General features: G+C 42.2%; 1 protein-coding gene across 3 annotated transcripts in view; it reads left to right on the top strand.

Moving 5' to 3' along the window:
- Positions 1-13,719, top strand: part of FAT3 (FAT atypical cadherin 3) — a 670,845-nt gene extending 657,126 nt beyond the window's left edge. Inside the window, exons 26-28 of one of the 3 annotated variants that reach the window (XM_074984005.1) lie at positions 4,379-4,438; positions 7,518-7,553; positions 8,183-13,719. In XM_074984005.1, coding sequence (XP_074840106.1) covers positions 4,379-4,438; positions 7,518-7,553; positions 8,183-8,802 — 716 coding nt within the window. In that variant the 3' untranslated portion in view covers positions 8,803-13,719. Of the gene's footprint in view, positions 1-3,978; positions 4,052-4,378; positions 4,439-7,517; positions 7,554-8,182 lie in introns of all 3 variants that reach the window. The other 2 variants (XM_074984020.1, XM_074984012.1) reach the window with 2 other exon arrangements.
- Positions 13,720-15,080: the final 1,361 nt, after the last annotated feature.

The raw sequence follows: 15,080 nt of genomic DNA on the forward strand, positions 1-15,080 counted from the left end.
CAAATCAAGCATTTGTATGTACAAGCAATTACATTTTACACTAGCCAACTTCTAACTAGTGTTACATGCAGGCTTTTCAGGTGCCTGGTCCTTTAATACAATAGTAACAATTCCTATTGGGAGGTGGATTGTGTGTGTGCACAAATTTTATGGAAGCCGTATTTAAAATATGTCCCTTAAATATAAGAATTCTAATTCAGTATCTACTATAAACGAGGCTCAGAGAGCTTCTGAGACAACAGATAGGCCCTTTAAATCACCTGAGTTATCCCACAGAGGTCAGTGGAGGGTTGCGTGTCCTGGTATTTGTGATTTCCTCACACCCCACATAGATGCCCAAAGAGGCAGACATACATGGACACAGGGATAAGGAGACACTCTCCTTTTAAAGCAATTAAGTGTTCCTCCAAGAGGTGCCTGATCCTTTAAGTCAATTGTACAAAATTCCTATTGGGAGCTGAATTGCACGTTTGTGACTGGAAACAAGGCTGGAGCATGAGCAGGGCCTGTGGGGCCCATCACTACTATCAGGGCCAGGAGCATTCCATGACATAAGGTGACATTAGGCAGACTGAGTTAGTCTGTCTTGTAAGGCTTAGATAAGTGACCTGATTGTCACCAGAGCACCTGGTAGCTTGTGCATTGACTGGAGCCTAACAGAAGAATGACTCATCACTGTGAGTGGCTTAATCAAGCAGGCTGCAGTTCTGGGATGACTCATCCTCTCACATTACCCCCACTGTTGTTCCGTGCTAAAGCTAGTGCATGAATCAGTCCTGCAGGGGTCAAAGGTGTTACCCCTGAACCTGAATAGCTGCTCACTGGCCATGTCTTCAAAGAGAGATGAAGGAGGAGTCATTATTGTACTCCTTCCCATCAAGCTCACAAAGGATCCTTGCTGCAACACTGACCATCCTGTTCTAGGACTTGGCAATGTGTTGCATTGTGTTGTGAAAATGATTAGCAAAAGCATATAGGGTTTTCATTTTCCACTGACTTCGGAAGCTTATTCAGCATATACAAGCAACAGAGCTTATCTTGCTGGAGTTGGGAATAGACCCCTTAAAAGTACCATTACAAACACAAGGCAGTGCTGCTTCCCCCTAAGAGACATCACATTGTTTGTTTGCTTTGTAGCAGTCCATTGGTAGGCACCATTTATTTCCCCCTGTGTGTTGGTTGGGGGCCCACTCTGTGGATTTCCATAGCTCTGGTGGGTTCACCTAACAACTCTAATATTTCTTCTGAATGCTTTTTATTGAGAACATTTCCTGTGATTGGCTTTGTTAAAGATGTCTTCAAGTCGTTTTCAATGCGTTTAAACTGCTTGTTTCAGTTTGCTGAGAGCAGAATAATTTACATTATTTTTTGTGACTAAAAGGCAAATGAGGTCTTAAAATTTGGTATTAGTCTTAATGGGAAGAGAATGCCTGCTCTCAGCACAAGGGTTTTGAGAATGCACATAGAAGGCAAGTCACTGTTTCCTGTGAGAAGGAATTTTCAATGGACAGGCAGAAAAGCAAATTTAAGATGGACACTGTTACATTACCGTCACGTTACTATTGTATTGTGGGGCCTCGAGTGGATGAACTGCAGAGGCACCATTCACAGGATCACTGGTTTTCTCCACAAAAGCTGTCTTAGTGAATCAGTCAGAGGGATTCCCTTCGGCCCAGCCTAAGAGCACACTGTACAGTCTCTGCAAACAGTCCCGGTTGCTTTTGGGTTCTAGACCCCAAACTCACATCCTACGGGAAGAGTAATTCCTCCCACTGCCGTGCTGGGCTGACCCTTGTTTTTAACCAGTTCTTTTCACCTCAGTCTTGGCTCACAGATGCTTCATGCCAGCTTCACATTCTCTTCAGCTTTTGCCTTTGTTTTGGTTGGCAAGCATTTGCATCAGCAGCAGGGTGGACACGATTTTGTATGTTCCCAACTTCTGTATGACCAAATCTTGGTCTAGTCGGCAGTGCTGGGCTAACTGGAGAGTCTCTGTCTCTGGAAAGGCCTCTGGTCAATGCTTCCTTCCCCAGTAATGCGGTAGCTAACTATATACAGTAAACCCTCGATGTAACAGACTAATGGGGGAAGGGGTGTCCGTTAATGCTGAAAGTCTGTTATACCAAGGGTTACATTGTATGATGATGCACTGACCTTCCCAGCCTATCATTCACTCCTGTCCTTTGCCCCCTTCCTTCCTCGCTCTTGCCCCGTTCTTCCCCTCATACCTTCGTCTCCCTCTGCCAGTTACCCAGGCTCAGTCTACACGTGCCCCTTCCTTTCAAAAGGGGCATGTTAATGAGCAGGTTTGAAATATGCTAATGAGGTGCTGTAATGAATATGCAGTGCCTCATTAGCATACTGGCAGTCGTGGCGATTCCAAAGTGCGACTTTTCTAATCGCGCACTGCCCATGGAGATGGGACCTTCCGAAAGGACCCCCCACAGTTTTCGAAAGCCCTTCTTCCGATCACAGATAGGAAAAAGGGCTTCTGAAAACTGGGGGGGGTCCTTTTGGAAGGTCCCGTCTCCACAGGCGGCGCGCGATTAGAAAAGCCTCACTTTCGAATCGCCACGACTGCCATTATGCTAATGAAGTGCTGCATATTCATTGCAGCACCTCATTAGCATATTTCAAACCTGCTCATTAACATTCCCCTTTCAAAAGGAAGGGGCATGTGTATACCCAGCCCAGGGGAGGAGCTGAATGCCGGCCTGGCTCCTTCCACTCCTGCAGCTCTCAGCACTGCAGCTCCTCCAGCTCATGCCTGCAAGTCACCCATGTGAAGGTAGAGCATGGCTGCCCCAGTGGGCAGTGGGCTCTGACACCCTGTTTGCTCAGCACCATTGCAGGCAGCGGTGGCGGGGTAGCCACATGCTCCATGCACACAGGTCGAGGGGAGGAGAGCTCCTGTGCCCCGCTGCAGGCCCCCCCCGGCTCCTCTGAAGCCAGTGGCCCCAGCTGCTGTGGTGGCCCCTCCAGCCCCAGCAGCCCTAGTCACTCCGGCAGCTCCTCCAGCCGTGACGGTGACTCTGGTGAGTCTCCGCATTTATTTGGGGTGAGGTCAAGGGGCTGGCAGACAGCGTCTGTTATTTCTGAAGTCCGTTATATCAGGGTCCATTGAAGTGAGGGTTTACGGTCATGGAGGAGTTTTCTGTTCCTCGTGGTTCATTAACAGATGTGACACTTGCATGTTCATACGAGTATAATCCATATCATTGGTGCCCTCTGTGAGGTCAGCACAGCTGAAGCATATGGTGTATTTGGTTAACCAGGACTCCCTCTGCTAAATGACTGCCCGTAAGAGATGGGTATTTCTGGCTCAGTACGGGGGCGCCCTCCCAGGAGCATTCAGTTGAGTGGTGGCAATTAGAGATAGGAAGGACTATTAGTTATGAAGGGCCTAATGTGGCACCATTTTAATGGAAGTCTTTCCACTGACTTCAGTGGGCTTTCGATCAGGCCTTAAGTGCAGGGGCATAGCCTCTCAGCAGGAAAGGAATGGGATATTAATCAAAATAATGCTGCACACTCAGAAACCTCCTCTAAAAGCTTATGCTCAATGAATGCCAAGGCTTGTTTTCCCAGCCTGTGAGATCTGGTGACAGTTCAGATGAGCGTCTGAACTTGGGGTAGCTCATCCAAAATCGCGGACCTTTTGGACTCCACTCATTGCTACTGTCAAGACGTCTGTGCTGTACAATGCTGTTTCGTCCTGTATTTAAAGTTGATTGTTCTTAATTAATTACTGGTAAAACTTGTCAAACCTGCAGGATATTCAACATAGTAGTTTATTTAAATCATGTCAAAATTTGGATTAAAACTATTTGACAGAGTCCTAATTACAGCAGCTCTGCTTAATTTTCTTGAGGTACTATACTGCAGGGTTCACACAGTAAATAAGTAAAATATCTTTATTAGGAAATAGATTAAGTTGAAGGCTTAACATCATTTCATATCTGTGTGATTGCCCCAAAGATAATGATTCCTTGGAACACACCGCAGTGTCTCTGGAGGCCTTTGAGCAAGAATTATTACAGATTAGTGTCAGGTAAAACCAGATATTACTTTGGTTAATTGAATCAGCTGGACAGTCCTGTTTGAATTTCTGAGTGAACATTCATCATTGCATGTGCCTTTTTCGAAGTGCTGCGTTGGAATTTATCGCCTTGTGCTTTTCCATTCAAAAACATACAGGATTGTCTGAAATGAAATGTGTTGCAAGCCACTGCATAATTCATGAATTGTTTGGCAGCCTTTTTCACGCCAATTCTGTCTGAGAAATTTTAATGTGTGGTAACATATTATATGTGTTTTTAAATACTAACCTGAAGCTGTCCTTCCCCTCCCTTTCTTTCTGTTCTCCCTTTTCCACAAGCTTCCATAGTGACTGTCATACAGCTTGTCAACAATGTAGTTGACACTATAGAAAATGAAGGTATTTATTTTTTTTATTATTATTCTGCAAATTACCTTCTTTGTTCTTTGTTGAAACACTACAGTTGAACCTCACTAATCTTTATTGACTGGAAAACCCACTACAGATGACAGCTTTTCAAATTAGCAAAGTCACAAACACACGCAGCAGATAAGAGCTAGGGTGATGCATAACAAAATATACTTTGGTAATTCTGGGTGATATCCAGGATACAGAAAGACACATGTGCCATTCAAGTCAATAGGAGTTATTCTGTTGACTTGAATCAGAGCAGGATTGAGATCACAATGCAGCCAAACTGCTGTGGCTATCTTACAAGTAGATGCTCAGGGAACACGCATGGGGATCGTTTAACCCCTGATCACAATAGAGCTAAGTCCTGCAGCTCTGCACTTCATCACATTGGGAGAAGAAGGGGTAGGGTCCAAAGGTAAGCATGGGCATAGCAAGATGATCCCAAATGATTCAATGCCAGCAATGGGTTTGTGCAGAAAGCCATGGATCTTATTACAGAAACATGTCCTGGCTTTCAATTAGAGTAATGGTTTCCTCATTCTCCATTGAATAAAGCACTGGACTGGGACTCAGGACAATTGGGTTCTGTTCCCAGCTGGAACACTGGCTTGCTGGGCAAGTCATGTCACCTCAGTTTCCCCACCTGTAAAATGGAGATAATTTTATTCTCCGCCTTTGTGAAACAAAGGTCTAATGAATTGCAGAGCTGTGTAAAAGCTGGGCTTTATTGTTGATTTGTAAAGTCCATCAAATCTAGCTTGCTCAGGATTTCATCCTTATTTGTCACATATAGTTCGATCCAGCCTTACAGATTGCTGCTAGTCCAGTTTTAGTAATGTTTAAGGAAGGGCAAATAAAATACTGGTGTCTTCATTATAATGGCAGTCAATGGTGAGCTAGTTGATTGTGTGCCCAGGCTAGTATATTTTCATGGCAGTTTTTGAGGGTTCATTTAGCTTGAATTTTTTATGACATATACTTAACTGCACAGGTTGCACCTCTCTAATCTGAAACCCTGACATCTGGCAACATCTGTAACCTGGCAGGATTTTAGTTAGCTGGATGACCATTTGTCATGGGTGTGGCCAAGTTTCCTATGATCCCAAAAAGTTTGTTTCTACTTACCAGTGCTGGCTCTTAGTGATTGGTGCTATTAGTTAGCTCTAATTTGCCTCTAACTGTCTTCTAAGAGCCCAGTAAGCAGCAGAAGTGTTGGTCATACTGCTAGGTAATATTGACCTATGGTCCAGCAAATTCTGTCATCTGGCTCTGGTCAGGCCCTGAGAGTGCCGGATTAGAGAGGTGCAACCTGTACTTGTACACTTACTTATTTCTTCAGATCTAAAGATATATGCATAACAGTTGTCTAACATTTGTCATATTATAAAACCAATACAATGAGATAATCAATGTTAGCTAATGAAATAGGCTGTGTTCCCAATTAAGAAAACAAGAAAATATGCCAATACCTCAGCGTCCCAAGACAAAAACTTGAAAAACAAACTAGCTGCACACCATGCCCTAAAGGTCAGTTGATTCAAGCCAATAGAGAAGTCAATTTCGCAAGCCTCCACTGCAAATGTTTTGCCCACCTCCAAACCTCTGATGTGAAACCAACATGTTCTGTGGTGGTGTTGGTAAAAGCAACGGATTCTTAGTCACATGATAGCTCACAACAACAGGTGCTGCTACCTCCCTGCTGGGAAGCCAGCGAAGCAGAGATCACTATTTCATGTGGGAATTGTGGGTGATCCAAGTCAGCAAATTATTGAGGTTCTAGCAGGTAGTGCAAAGATGCAGCTGCTAAGGTACCTGGTATGTGGTGGGTACAGTAAAACTGCACTGACTGAAGACAGCTGGTGGGAGAGCATAACACTGGTTCAAAACAAAGAATGTTGTTGGTGTAATCCAGAAGTCCTCAAACTGTGGGGGACACCTCTGGAACAACATTTGAGGGGATGCAGCTGGGCCCAGGCCAGCCCCCACAGAGGTGAGGAGGGAGCACCATTTAGCTCCACTCCTGGACCTGGCTGCTGGCTCTGCTCCTAGCCCCACTCCAAGCTATGGTCCCAGCCTCAGCCCCCAACCCCATCTGTGACCTTCACCTCCAAGAGCCCCAGCCTTGCTCTCAGCCCTGTTTGGGGTGGAAGCCACGAGGTAAAAAGTTTGGGGACCATGGCAACCTCTTTTTGGACAATATTTGGATGGCTAGGTGTTGTTCAGGCAGGGCAAGCATGTCCCCAGCCAGCCTGGCATTATCAGACCTAGCTGGAAATTTAGCATGTTGTTTACTAACCGTACTACATTGCTAAGTCAACTGGACCAATGCCTTGGAGCTGACTGAGAGCTCTGTGTGATATTAATAAATTGAACCCCCAGGGAGTGTGTGATGGTCCACCACCACCACCATCCCCACATATGTGCACACACTTTATCTCAGCCCTGCCTCCCATAGATCAATAAATGGTAAGGCCAGATTTATGATGATTTATTCTGAGCTTGAGGATCAAGCATGTGAGATTGAGAAACACGTGATGGGGTTAGCTGCTGACCCCACTGAGTGGCTATCTGTTCTATTCAGGTTCTTATACTGTGCCCATCACCCTGGTATCTGAGCTCAGGTGGACCAGATTAGTTTGAACTGACCCTGAGCATGGTAGATTTTCATTTTTCTTTTTCAAAGTCAGGCAGAGAGAGAGAGAAAGAGATAAGGTTTATATAGTTATAAACCTTTCAGACCTTGGGTGGTCCTTCCATATTAAGAATTCCAGCTTTAATTCAATTCCATATTTGTTGTGGGAGTATAGAGCAGTGAGAAGATGAAAGTAAAGGAATATGACTTACTGATACAAGTAACAAAATGTTTCCATGTACACCTGTGTTTGATTGGCCAAATTTACCTGCTATGTTAAACTAAGGGTTAATTAAGAAATGCTATTGAAACCATGTACAGCCAGGTATGTTTCAGACACAGGCATGCTGAGAGTTGTATATTCACCTGTAACACTGTGCTGGTAGCAAGCTTTGAATTACCAGCTTTTATTTTTCACTTTATATCTGACAGTGTCTGTTATGGATCAAGGACAGAACTACAACAGAGGTGACTTTTCTGAGATGCTTTCTGCCTGTTGGACTGTGTCAGGGAGGGGAGGGCATTGGTTTGTGTTTTCTCAGTATTGATATGCTTCATCTGTTTTCCCTCTTCTGGATTATGCTATATTCAGATTCTGCATGTGTAGGAATTTTGCCATCCAGCATTTACTTCAGGGGCCGTTGATACATTTCTGTCCCTCAGGCATTCACTTTGTGTGTCCTGTATATTTTCTCTCCAGAAATAAAACTGGGTGCTGACAGATGTGCTATTTTGAGCATGCTGAATTGTTTTTAATCCCTCACGAGAAATATTTGTTCACAGATTTCTAGCATTTTGGTTTCTTAGACTCATAATTTCTAATACACTTACTTGCATCCTTCTGTGTGAAACTCTTTCTGACAGTCTTGTTTTTTTTCCTGTAATCTTTGTGTTGGCATCATGATATAAAGTTGGTTTTCCCCCTCAGGGGAGAGCATGACCGGTGGGTTTTAGCGGGCTGTGGAGCATGCTGATTATATTTGCATCTGGCTGAAAATTGCTGTCACTATAGAGGGTTTGCTCTGTAGCTGGTGCATGCAATAGGTTTTGTTCTTACAAGTTTCTTTCCATGCTAAAGAGTTTGTTCCCCCTTGCAGCTTATCATTGGGACACCTCTGACTGGATGCCAAGCACTCGTTTGTCTGACATTGAGGAAGTGCCCAATTACGAAACAGCAGATGGTGGATCAGTGCATCATGGAAGTAACAGGGAGCTGGAAACAGATTACTACCTTGGCGGCTATGATGTTGACAGTGACTATCCTCCTCCCCATGAAGAGGAGTTTTTAAGTCAGGACCAGTTACCGCCCCCTCTCCCAGAGGATTATCCAGACCAATATGAAACCCTTCCGCCATCACAGCCAGTTTCAATGGCTAGCACCCTCAGCTCAGACTGCAGACGGCGGCCACAGTTCCACCCTAGCCAATACCTCCCTCCTCATCAGTTCCCCAATGAGACGGACACTGCTGGGTCTCAGACTGTGAATGACTTTAGTACTTTTGCTGTTGCCCCGGGCCAGAGCGCAGAAAATGTTAGTGCAGGTAAGATGTCCTTATCTTTGCACAACTCCCTGGATGCCTCCTCATCTGACGTCTCCGCCAGCTGTGGCTTTGATGATTCTGAAATAGCCATGAGTGACTTTGAAAGCGTGGAGGAGCTCATCCTCGACAATGTTCACATTCCATTTGTGGAGAGCCAGCATCAGACGCAAGTGTAAAGGAGACTTTTTTTGTGTGTGGTCATTTGGTCCAATTAACAGTCGTAAATACTGAGAAGACATTTTGCTAAAGATCTTATCTATGTATATTGGGCAAGGCAGAAGTACAGTATAACCTATTAACTTGTTCAGAACTGATACCGTATGTGCAGACGCAACTTTTAAGAGATCCTCTGTGTTAAGCTCTATACCACAGAAATGTTACAGACAATCTGAAGAGTATGTACCTTCTATTTATTACCAAGAGTACGCTCACAGAGCTTCTGAGGGAGGAAACAATTTCACCTTTTACGTTCCCTTTCTTCACCTGCTATTTTCTATGGTATTGTATTATTAAAAGTGTTACCATCTCTCCCTGCATCGTTAACAAATGGGAGGATTATTGCAAGAGGTACTGTTGCATGACATTTTAGGTCATCTAAAGGGCAAAAAGTATTGATCCCTGATTTTATAGAAAGAGGCACTTAAAAGTCAACTTATCAGTCATTCTGAAAGTTTCCTCAATAGTAGGAATTCTGGATGAATGGATGCTCCAACAGGTTTCCCACGCTGCTGCCTTATCCTGTTTCTTGGTGAAATAAATTAACTGGATAGCTTTTGGGAAGAGAGATTCTTCACTGAATTGAATTTTACCATTGGGTTGTCATAAGCCAGTCGCTGGCTATTTCTTATCATCCAACTGATGATTGTTCACATGTTGCCCCAAAAGAAAATAGGTTATTGACAATGTGACTTAAATAGTTGTTAAGCTTGTGACACTTTTAATAAAACATGATCTCTAAAATGTGCAGTATAAACTGGATGTTTCAGTGCTTCCCTCCAGAATATCTTATATTGGTGGAAGATTGGTTTACTTTGGATCATGCAACAGTTCATCATTAGAAAACAATCCAGTTACGGTATGTAGAGGTACATGAATAAATAAAGTGGACTTCCAGGCAAGAGAATGCACTGCACATATACGAGTATTATGAAGTACATGCCTGCATATAGTTTCTGTTCATTGAATTTAAGAATGTCACTTGGTCTCCTTATAGTAGACATGTTTCTGTAAGAGTGATATGTTCTAAGTATGTTCATGGTACATTTTGATCCCTTTTCCCTCCCATTCTCCCACCATTTAAAAAATTCAGATTTTAACTCTTTCGCGATTGCAAGGAAAATGAGGGATTTCCCTGCAACCCAGGAAAATAGTTTGGCTAAGTCCAAGGCACAGATTCAGTTATGCAGCATGACTATGACTTGCTCATAAAGTTTACATTGAAGAAAAGTGGTTGCAAGGAATAGATTAGTGCTACTTCAAGGACAGGAATATTTGATTTTTTTTTAAATATAAAAGCTGCAACTTTAGCTCTCTTGCAAAAGTTTCAATATTGATACGAATTTCTATGATTTAATACATTTAACACATGGCTGTGAAATACATGGGGTTTGCTTCAAGTCAGCTGTGAACTCCTGCATTTTGCACTATTATGCAATTAACTCTTTTTTGCCCGACGATCATCTTCTGCAAGAAAAAAAAACTTTGGGTAATGGATCCTTGAGACACCTGTAATCTGTGCTTATTTTCCTTGCAAGGACGTATCAAAAGTGTCACAAAGAGAAACATAATTGGTAACATAGTAATTGCCATACTAGGAGAGACCAATGGTACTTACTAAGTTTGTTCCCTCAACAATTCCTTCTGGGCAGCAAGTTTCGCTGGTAAAATACACATAACTTCAATAGATACTTCCTTTTCTCTTTCTTCAATTTTGTTGCCATTTCATTTAATCAAGCACCAATTTGTTAATGTGCTATGAGGAGGGGATATAGGAATACCTGTTAATGTTTTCCATATCATTCATGATTTTATATACCTCAACATCTCCTCCTCTTCAACTGAATATGTGTCCTGTATTCAATCTCTCCTCAAACAGAAGTCCCTCCATGGCTAGTCCCACTTTTGTGGCCTTTCTGGTTCACTTCCAGTTCTTTTCAGTGACCAAACCTGAATGCAGATCTCAAGGTGACAGCCTTCCCAAGCATTACAGCATGCAATAACAATTTTGCTTTAGGTAATACAACTCAGTATCTTATTTGCTTTTTTAGTTAATGGTGTACTTTGATTAACCCTGTTTTTTTTTTCACCTGGAAAGTTACAGTCAACTAACTGAGTGCACATGTAGGTTGTTTGCACTGTTTCATCTGATGCATATTACTCTGTCCTGTGATGGGGTTTTTCCAGTCACTGTCTCCTCAACTGCATAGTTAGGCCTTTTCTCAGAATCCCTGCTAGTCTTGACTTAATTGTCATTTGTGCTTGTGCAGTATCACAGTTCACATTCCAGTAGACAGCTCCACTATATGATATTTCCCTTTGGCTTCCTCTATAGAGGATTTCCACCAAATGTATTGGGCTATCAGAGGATGACATTCCAAGGCAAAACCACAGTTGGCAATGATGAACACCCTCTTTGCTTTTTATTTGTTAAAAAAATGCAGCATCTGGTCAGGAAATAGACTCATATCTTTATCAGAATGTCTTACACTTCCAACATGTTCATTGGTTTCGTTTCCATGATGCGTATTTTGTATTTTTAATAAGTGGTCACACTCTGATTTACACCAATGCTCCTTTTTGGATCTTAGCATTGATGTCAATGCTATTTACACTTCCAGAACCCTGGAAAGTGGCCTTAGCATTAAGGACAATCTGGCCAGACTGTTTTTCTTAATTATTATTATTATGCCACCAGGTTCTGAACATCTGAGGGAAAAGACTTCAAGTGCTCTGGCTCCTTTATACTGAATAAAAAGGCCAAATTGGTGTGTAGGAGCCCTAAAAGTCCCACATACAGGTAGGGGAGGATTCACTTGGCACAAGCACGGCAGAGACACAGAAGGCTGCTGCCCTTCCAAGGGTCCTTTCTCGAGGAAAGGTTGGGAAAACATGCCATTGGGAGCAGCTCATGGTCAAGGAGACACAAGGTGCTGTAGAGTTCCCAGCTCTAGCTGGGCTGCACCTTACAGAGATACAGTGCAGAATCCAAATGCAGTATGTTTCTTAGGGTTGTTAAATGTTGGTCCTCAACAAAAAAAAAAAAAAAATTCTAGCCCATTCTGAAACCTTTGAGATGTTACCTGAACGTTGTTGTGTCTCTATACAAGTTCCAGGAGGAAAGACAGGTTCAGAAGGAATGCTGTAAGTGTGTGCATGTGTGTTTGTGTGGCTTGTTATATTCCTAAAATCATGACATGAATTTTAACTCACCAATGTAGGAGTCACTAAAGCTGTGGTGGACTATTACCAGGGGACTGACAGACTTGCTAGGCCTCTGGGCAAGATGGGGGAGAGGCTTGGTTCCACGCTTCCGGAAGGGGCAGGCTCTCTGGCAGAAGGGGTAGGTTTGGGGTAAGCCAGCCCTCAGTTCAGCCTGGACCTCAGCTCCGATGCTCCAGCAGCAATTTAAAGGTCTCAGAGCTCCAACTGTCACTGCTTCTGCAGTAGCGGCAGTGATGGCCAGAAGCCCCCATCCTTTTGAATTGTTGGGAAATTGCTCTCTTTGCTCCCCCAGTTGGTGAGCCTGTGCATTACTGTTGATTCCTGCCAGGATTTCTTTAAAAAGATGGCATCATTACTAATTAAGGAAAACAGCTGTTTGAAATCAGTAGAGGAAATGAATCTTTGTTAGATCAATATTACCATTTTAGCCTTTTTTTAAATTATTGCATGAGTAATTATGGAAATTGAAAGATTCTAAATGGGAGAGAGATTTCTTTAGGTTCATGATGATGTTCTATAGTTCTCTTCATTTTTGCCAGTTTGCTTCTCTGTCCTCTCGGTACACGTCAGTTGTACAAGCCCTAGAAATTAACAGTATTCACATTATTATTATTGCCTTGAGCCTATATTCTGTAAACTAGACCTATAAAGTTACCCATTAAGAGAAAGGTCATTAATTTACTTTTAGACACATCTCATAGGGGAGGAACAGGTGGGTGGATGGGGAAAGAATAAAAACTTATTTCTTTATGTAATAAGAAAAAGCAATAATTACAACTATGTAGAATTACACAAAGGCCATAACTTATCTTTTCCAGTGTTAAGGATGCACTTGATTGTGGGAAAGAGATTGGAAGCCTCAGTACTGTAATTATTCTTCTGGCATATGAATACCTGAATTGCTACTAATTAACAATTTTATGAGCCCATACTACTGCTTTTCAGGAAGTGACAAATGCATTTGGGAAACGGAAGCAGTTCTCTTTAAAGCACTGTATCAGAAGGATTGTCTTGTAAATTTTACCTGTTACAAGCAGGCTGGTTTGTAAAAGATGTAAGTTTTGGTGTTTAAAAAGAAGTTTATAAAATAATGTATATAATGATTTCAAGTTACCAGGCTTTTGTAGATATTTGATGCCAGTCAGGTCACTTTAAAATTTTGTTTGATTTAATTAAAAGTGAGTCATCCAATTTGGTTTAAACTTTTAAGGTAACGATAAAACAAAAAGAAAAAACAAAAAAAGTTTTAGATTTGAAAAAAAGGTACTTTTTAATCATTTCAAATGTACTGTAACTGTCCTTTTGGTTCAGCTCTTTTCATTTAACTTTTTTGCTTTTTAAGAAGATGTTTTATTGACTTTTTTTAAATCGGTGTGTTTTGCACAAAGACTTAGAGAAATGACTTTTATGCCATATTATGTAGCTGTTAAGAGGCATCATTTCTTCACTGACAAAAAAAAACTTATGCAAAGGAGAAGGTAGTCACTTTGCATGGATCTCAGCCCCCGTCTGAAGATTAATTGTTCCTTCATAATTGCTGTTGGCAGTATTGTCTTGTGTTCTTTTGCTATAAAAAAGAAAAAAAAAAGTGTACAGGTTTGTAACTGCCAAAATTTGCTAAAGTTGATGGTTAAAACAAGTTTAAGTAAAAAACAAAAAACCTTACCTGTGTTTACTATTTATTGTTTTTTCATTAGGACACATTTTGAGAAGAAGGATTCGGATTAGGGAAAATTCACATTGCCATGTACAGTAGAGTTTACTGCCCTTCACTCTTCCAGTTCTTCAGATGTTGTTACAGTACAATAACAGACTGAGACCACATTGTAGCAGGCAATGTGCTACTCTATGTTTTGTGTACTGGTGTTCACCACAGAAGAATTCAAAGGATTCTTCCACCCAAAACATTCACTTGACTCTAGACACGTTTGCTCAGATCAGACCCCTTCCCCACCCCCAGGCGCTGAGAAGAAACACCAGCTCGAAATAAGGAGGGAGACTATTTCAGAGCCCTTCAAACACATTTTAATCATGTTTAATTCACACAAGCAGGCCGTTTTTTAAAAAGTAACTCCCATACAAAACTGTTTGCAGAATGCATTTGGACCACTCACACCAACAGTTTGGAGGAGTGGTGATGTTTACAGAATGGTATCACATTAAAACTAAATGGCTACAGTTACACTAGTGAGTTTTGCTGACAAACCCCCAGTTTTGTCAACAAAACTGTTGGAATGTCCGCACACAAGTGCAGTTTGTTGACAAAACTCAGCACTTTTGCCATCAGCATTCTGCCTGTCAGGCATAAGGCATAATGAAAAGCTGTGTGGGCACGCTGGGGGGCTGTCTCTCACCAGACAGGGCATCTACAACAATGGGCAGACCTGTCTGCTGTGCTTCCGGGTGCCTGTTTTGTTGAGAGCAGCCAGGCAGTCCAGCTTCTCTGTTGACAGAGTGGAGTGCTCTTCTGATTTGCTTTTGCGCCCTATCAACAGAAGTTTCGTCAGGAAATCCTGACTGGTCTGTAACAACTACAGACCAGCCAGTTTAACTTCTGTGCCAGAAAAGATAATGGAACCAGTAATTAAGGAAATCATCTGCAAACACTTGGAAGTTGGTAATGTGATAGGGAACAGCCAGCATGGTTTGTAAAGAACAAATCATGTCAAACCAATCTGATAGCTTTCTTTGATAGGATAATGAGCCTTATGGGTCAGGGAGAAGCAGTAGATGTGGTATACTCAGACTTCAGTAAGGCATTTGATATGGTCTTGCATGATATTCTTATCAATAAACTAGGCAAATACAACTTAGATGGGGCTACCATAAGGGGTGTGCAAAACTGTCTGGATAACCACACTCAGGGAGTAGTTATTAATGGTTCTCAATCCTGCTGGAAAGGTATAACAAGTGGGGTTCTGCAGTCGTGTGTTTTGGGACCAGTTCTGTTCAATGTCTTCATCAACAATTTAGATATTGGCATAGAAAGTACACTTAGTAAGTTTGCAGACAG

This window comes from Carettochelys insculpta, chromosome 1 (genome assembly GCF_033958435.1).
Source record: "Carettochelys insculpta isolate YL-2023 chromosome 1, ASM3395843v1, whole genome shotgun sequence".
NCBI lineage: Eukaryota > Metazoa > Chordata > Testudines > Carettochelyidae > Carettochelys > Carettochelys insculpta.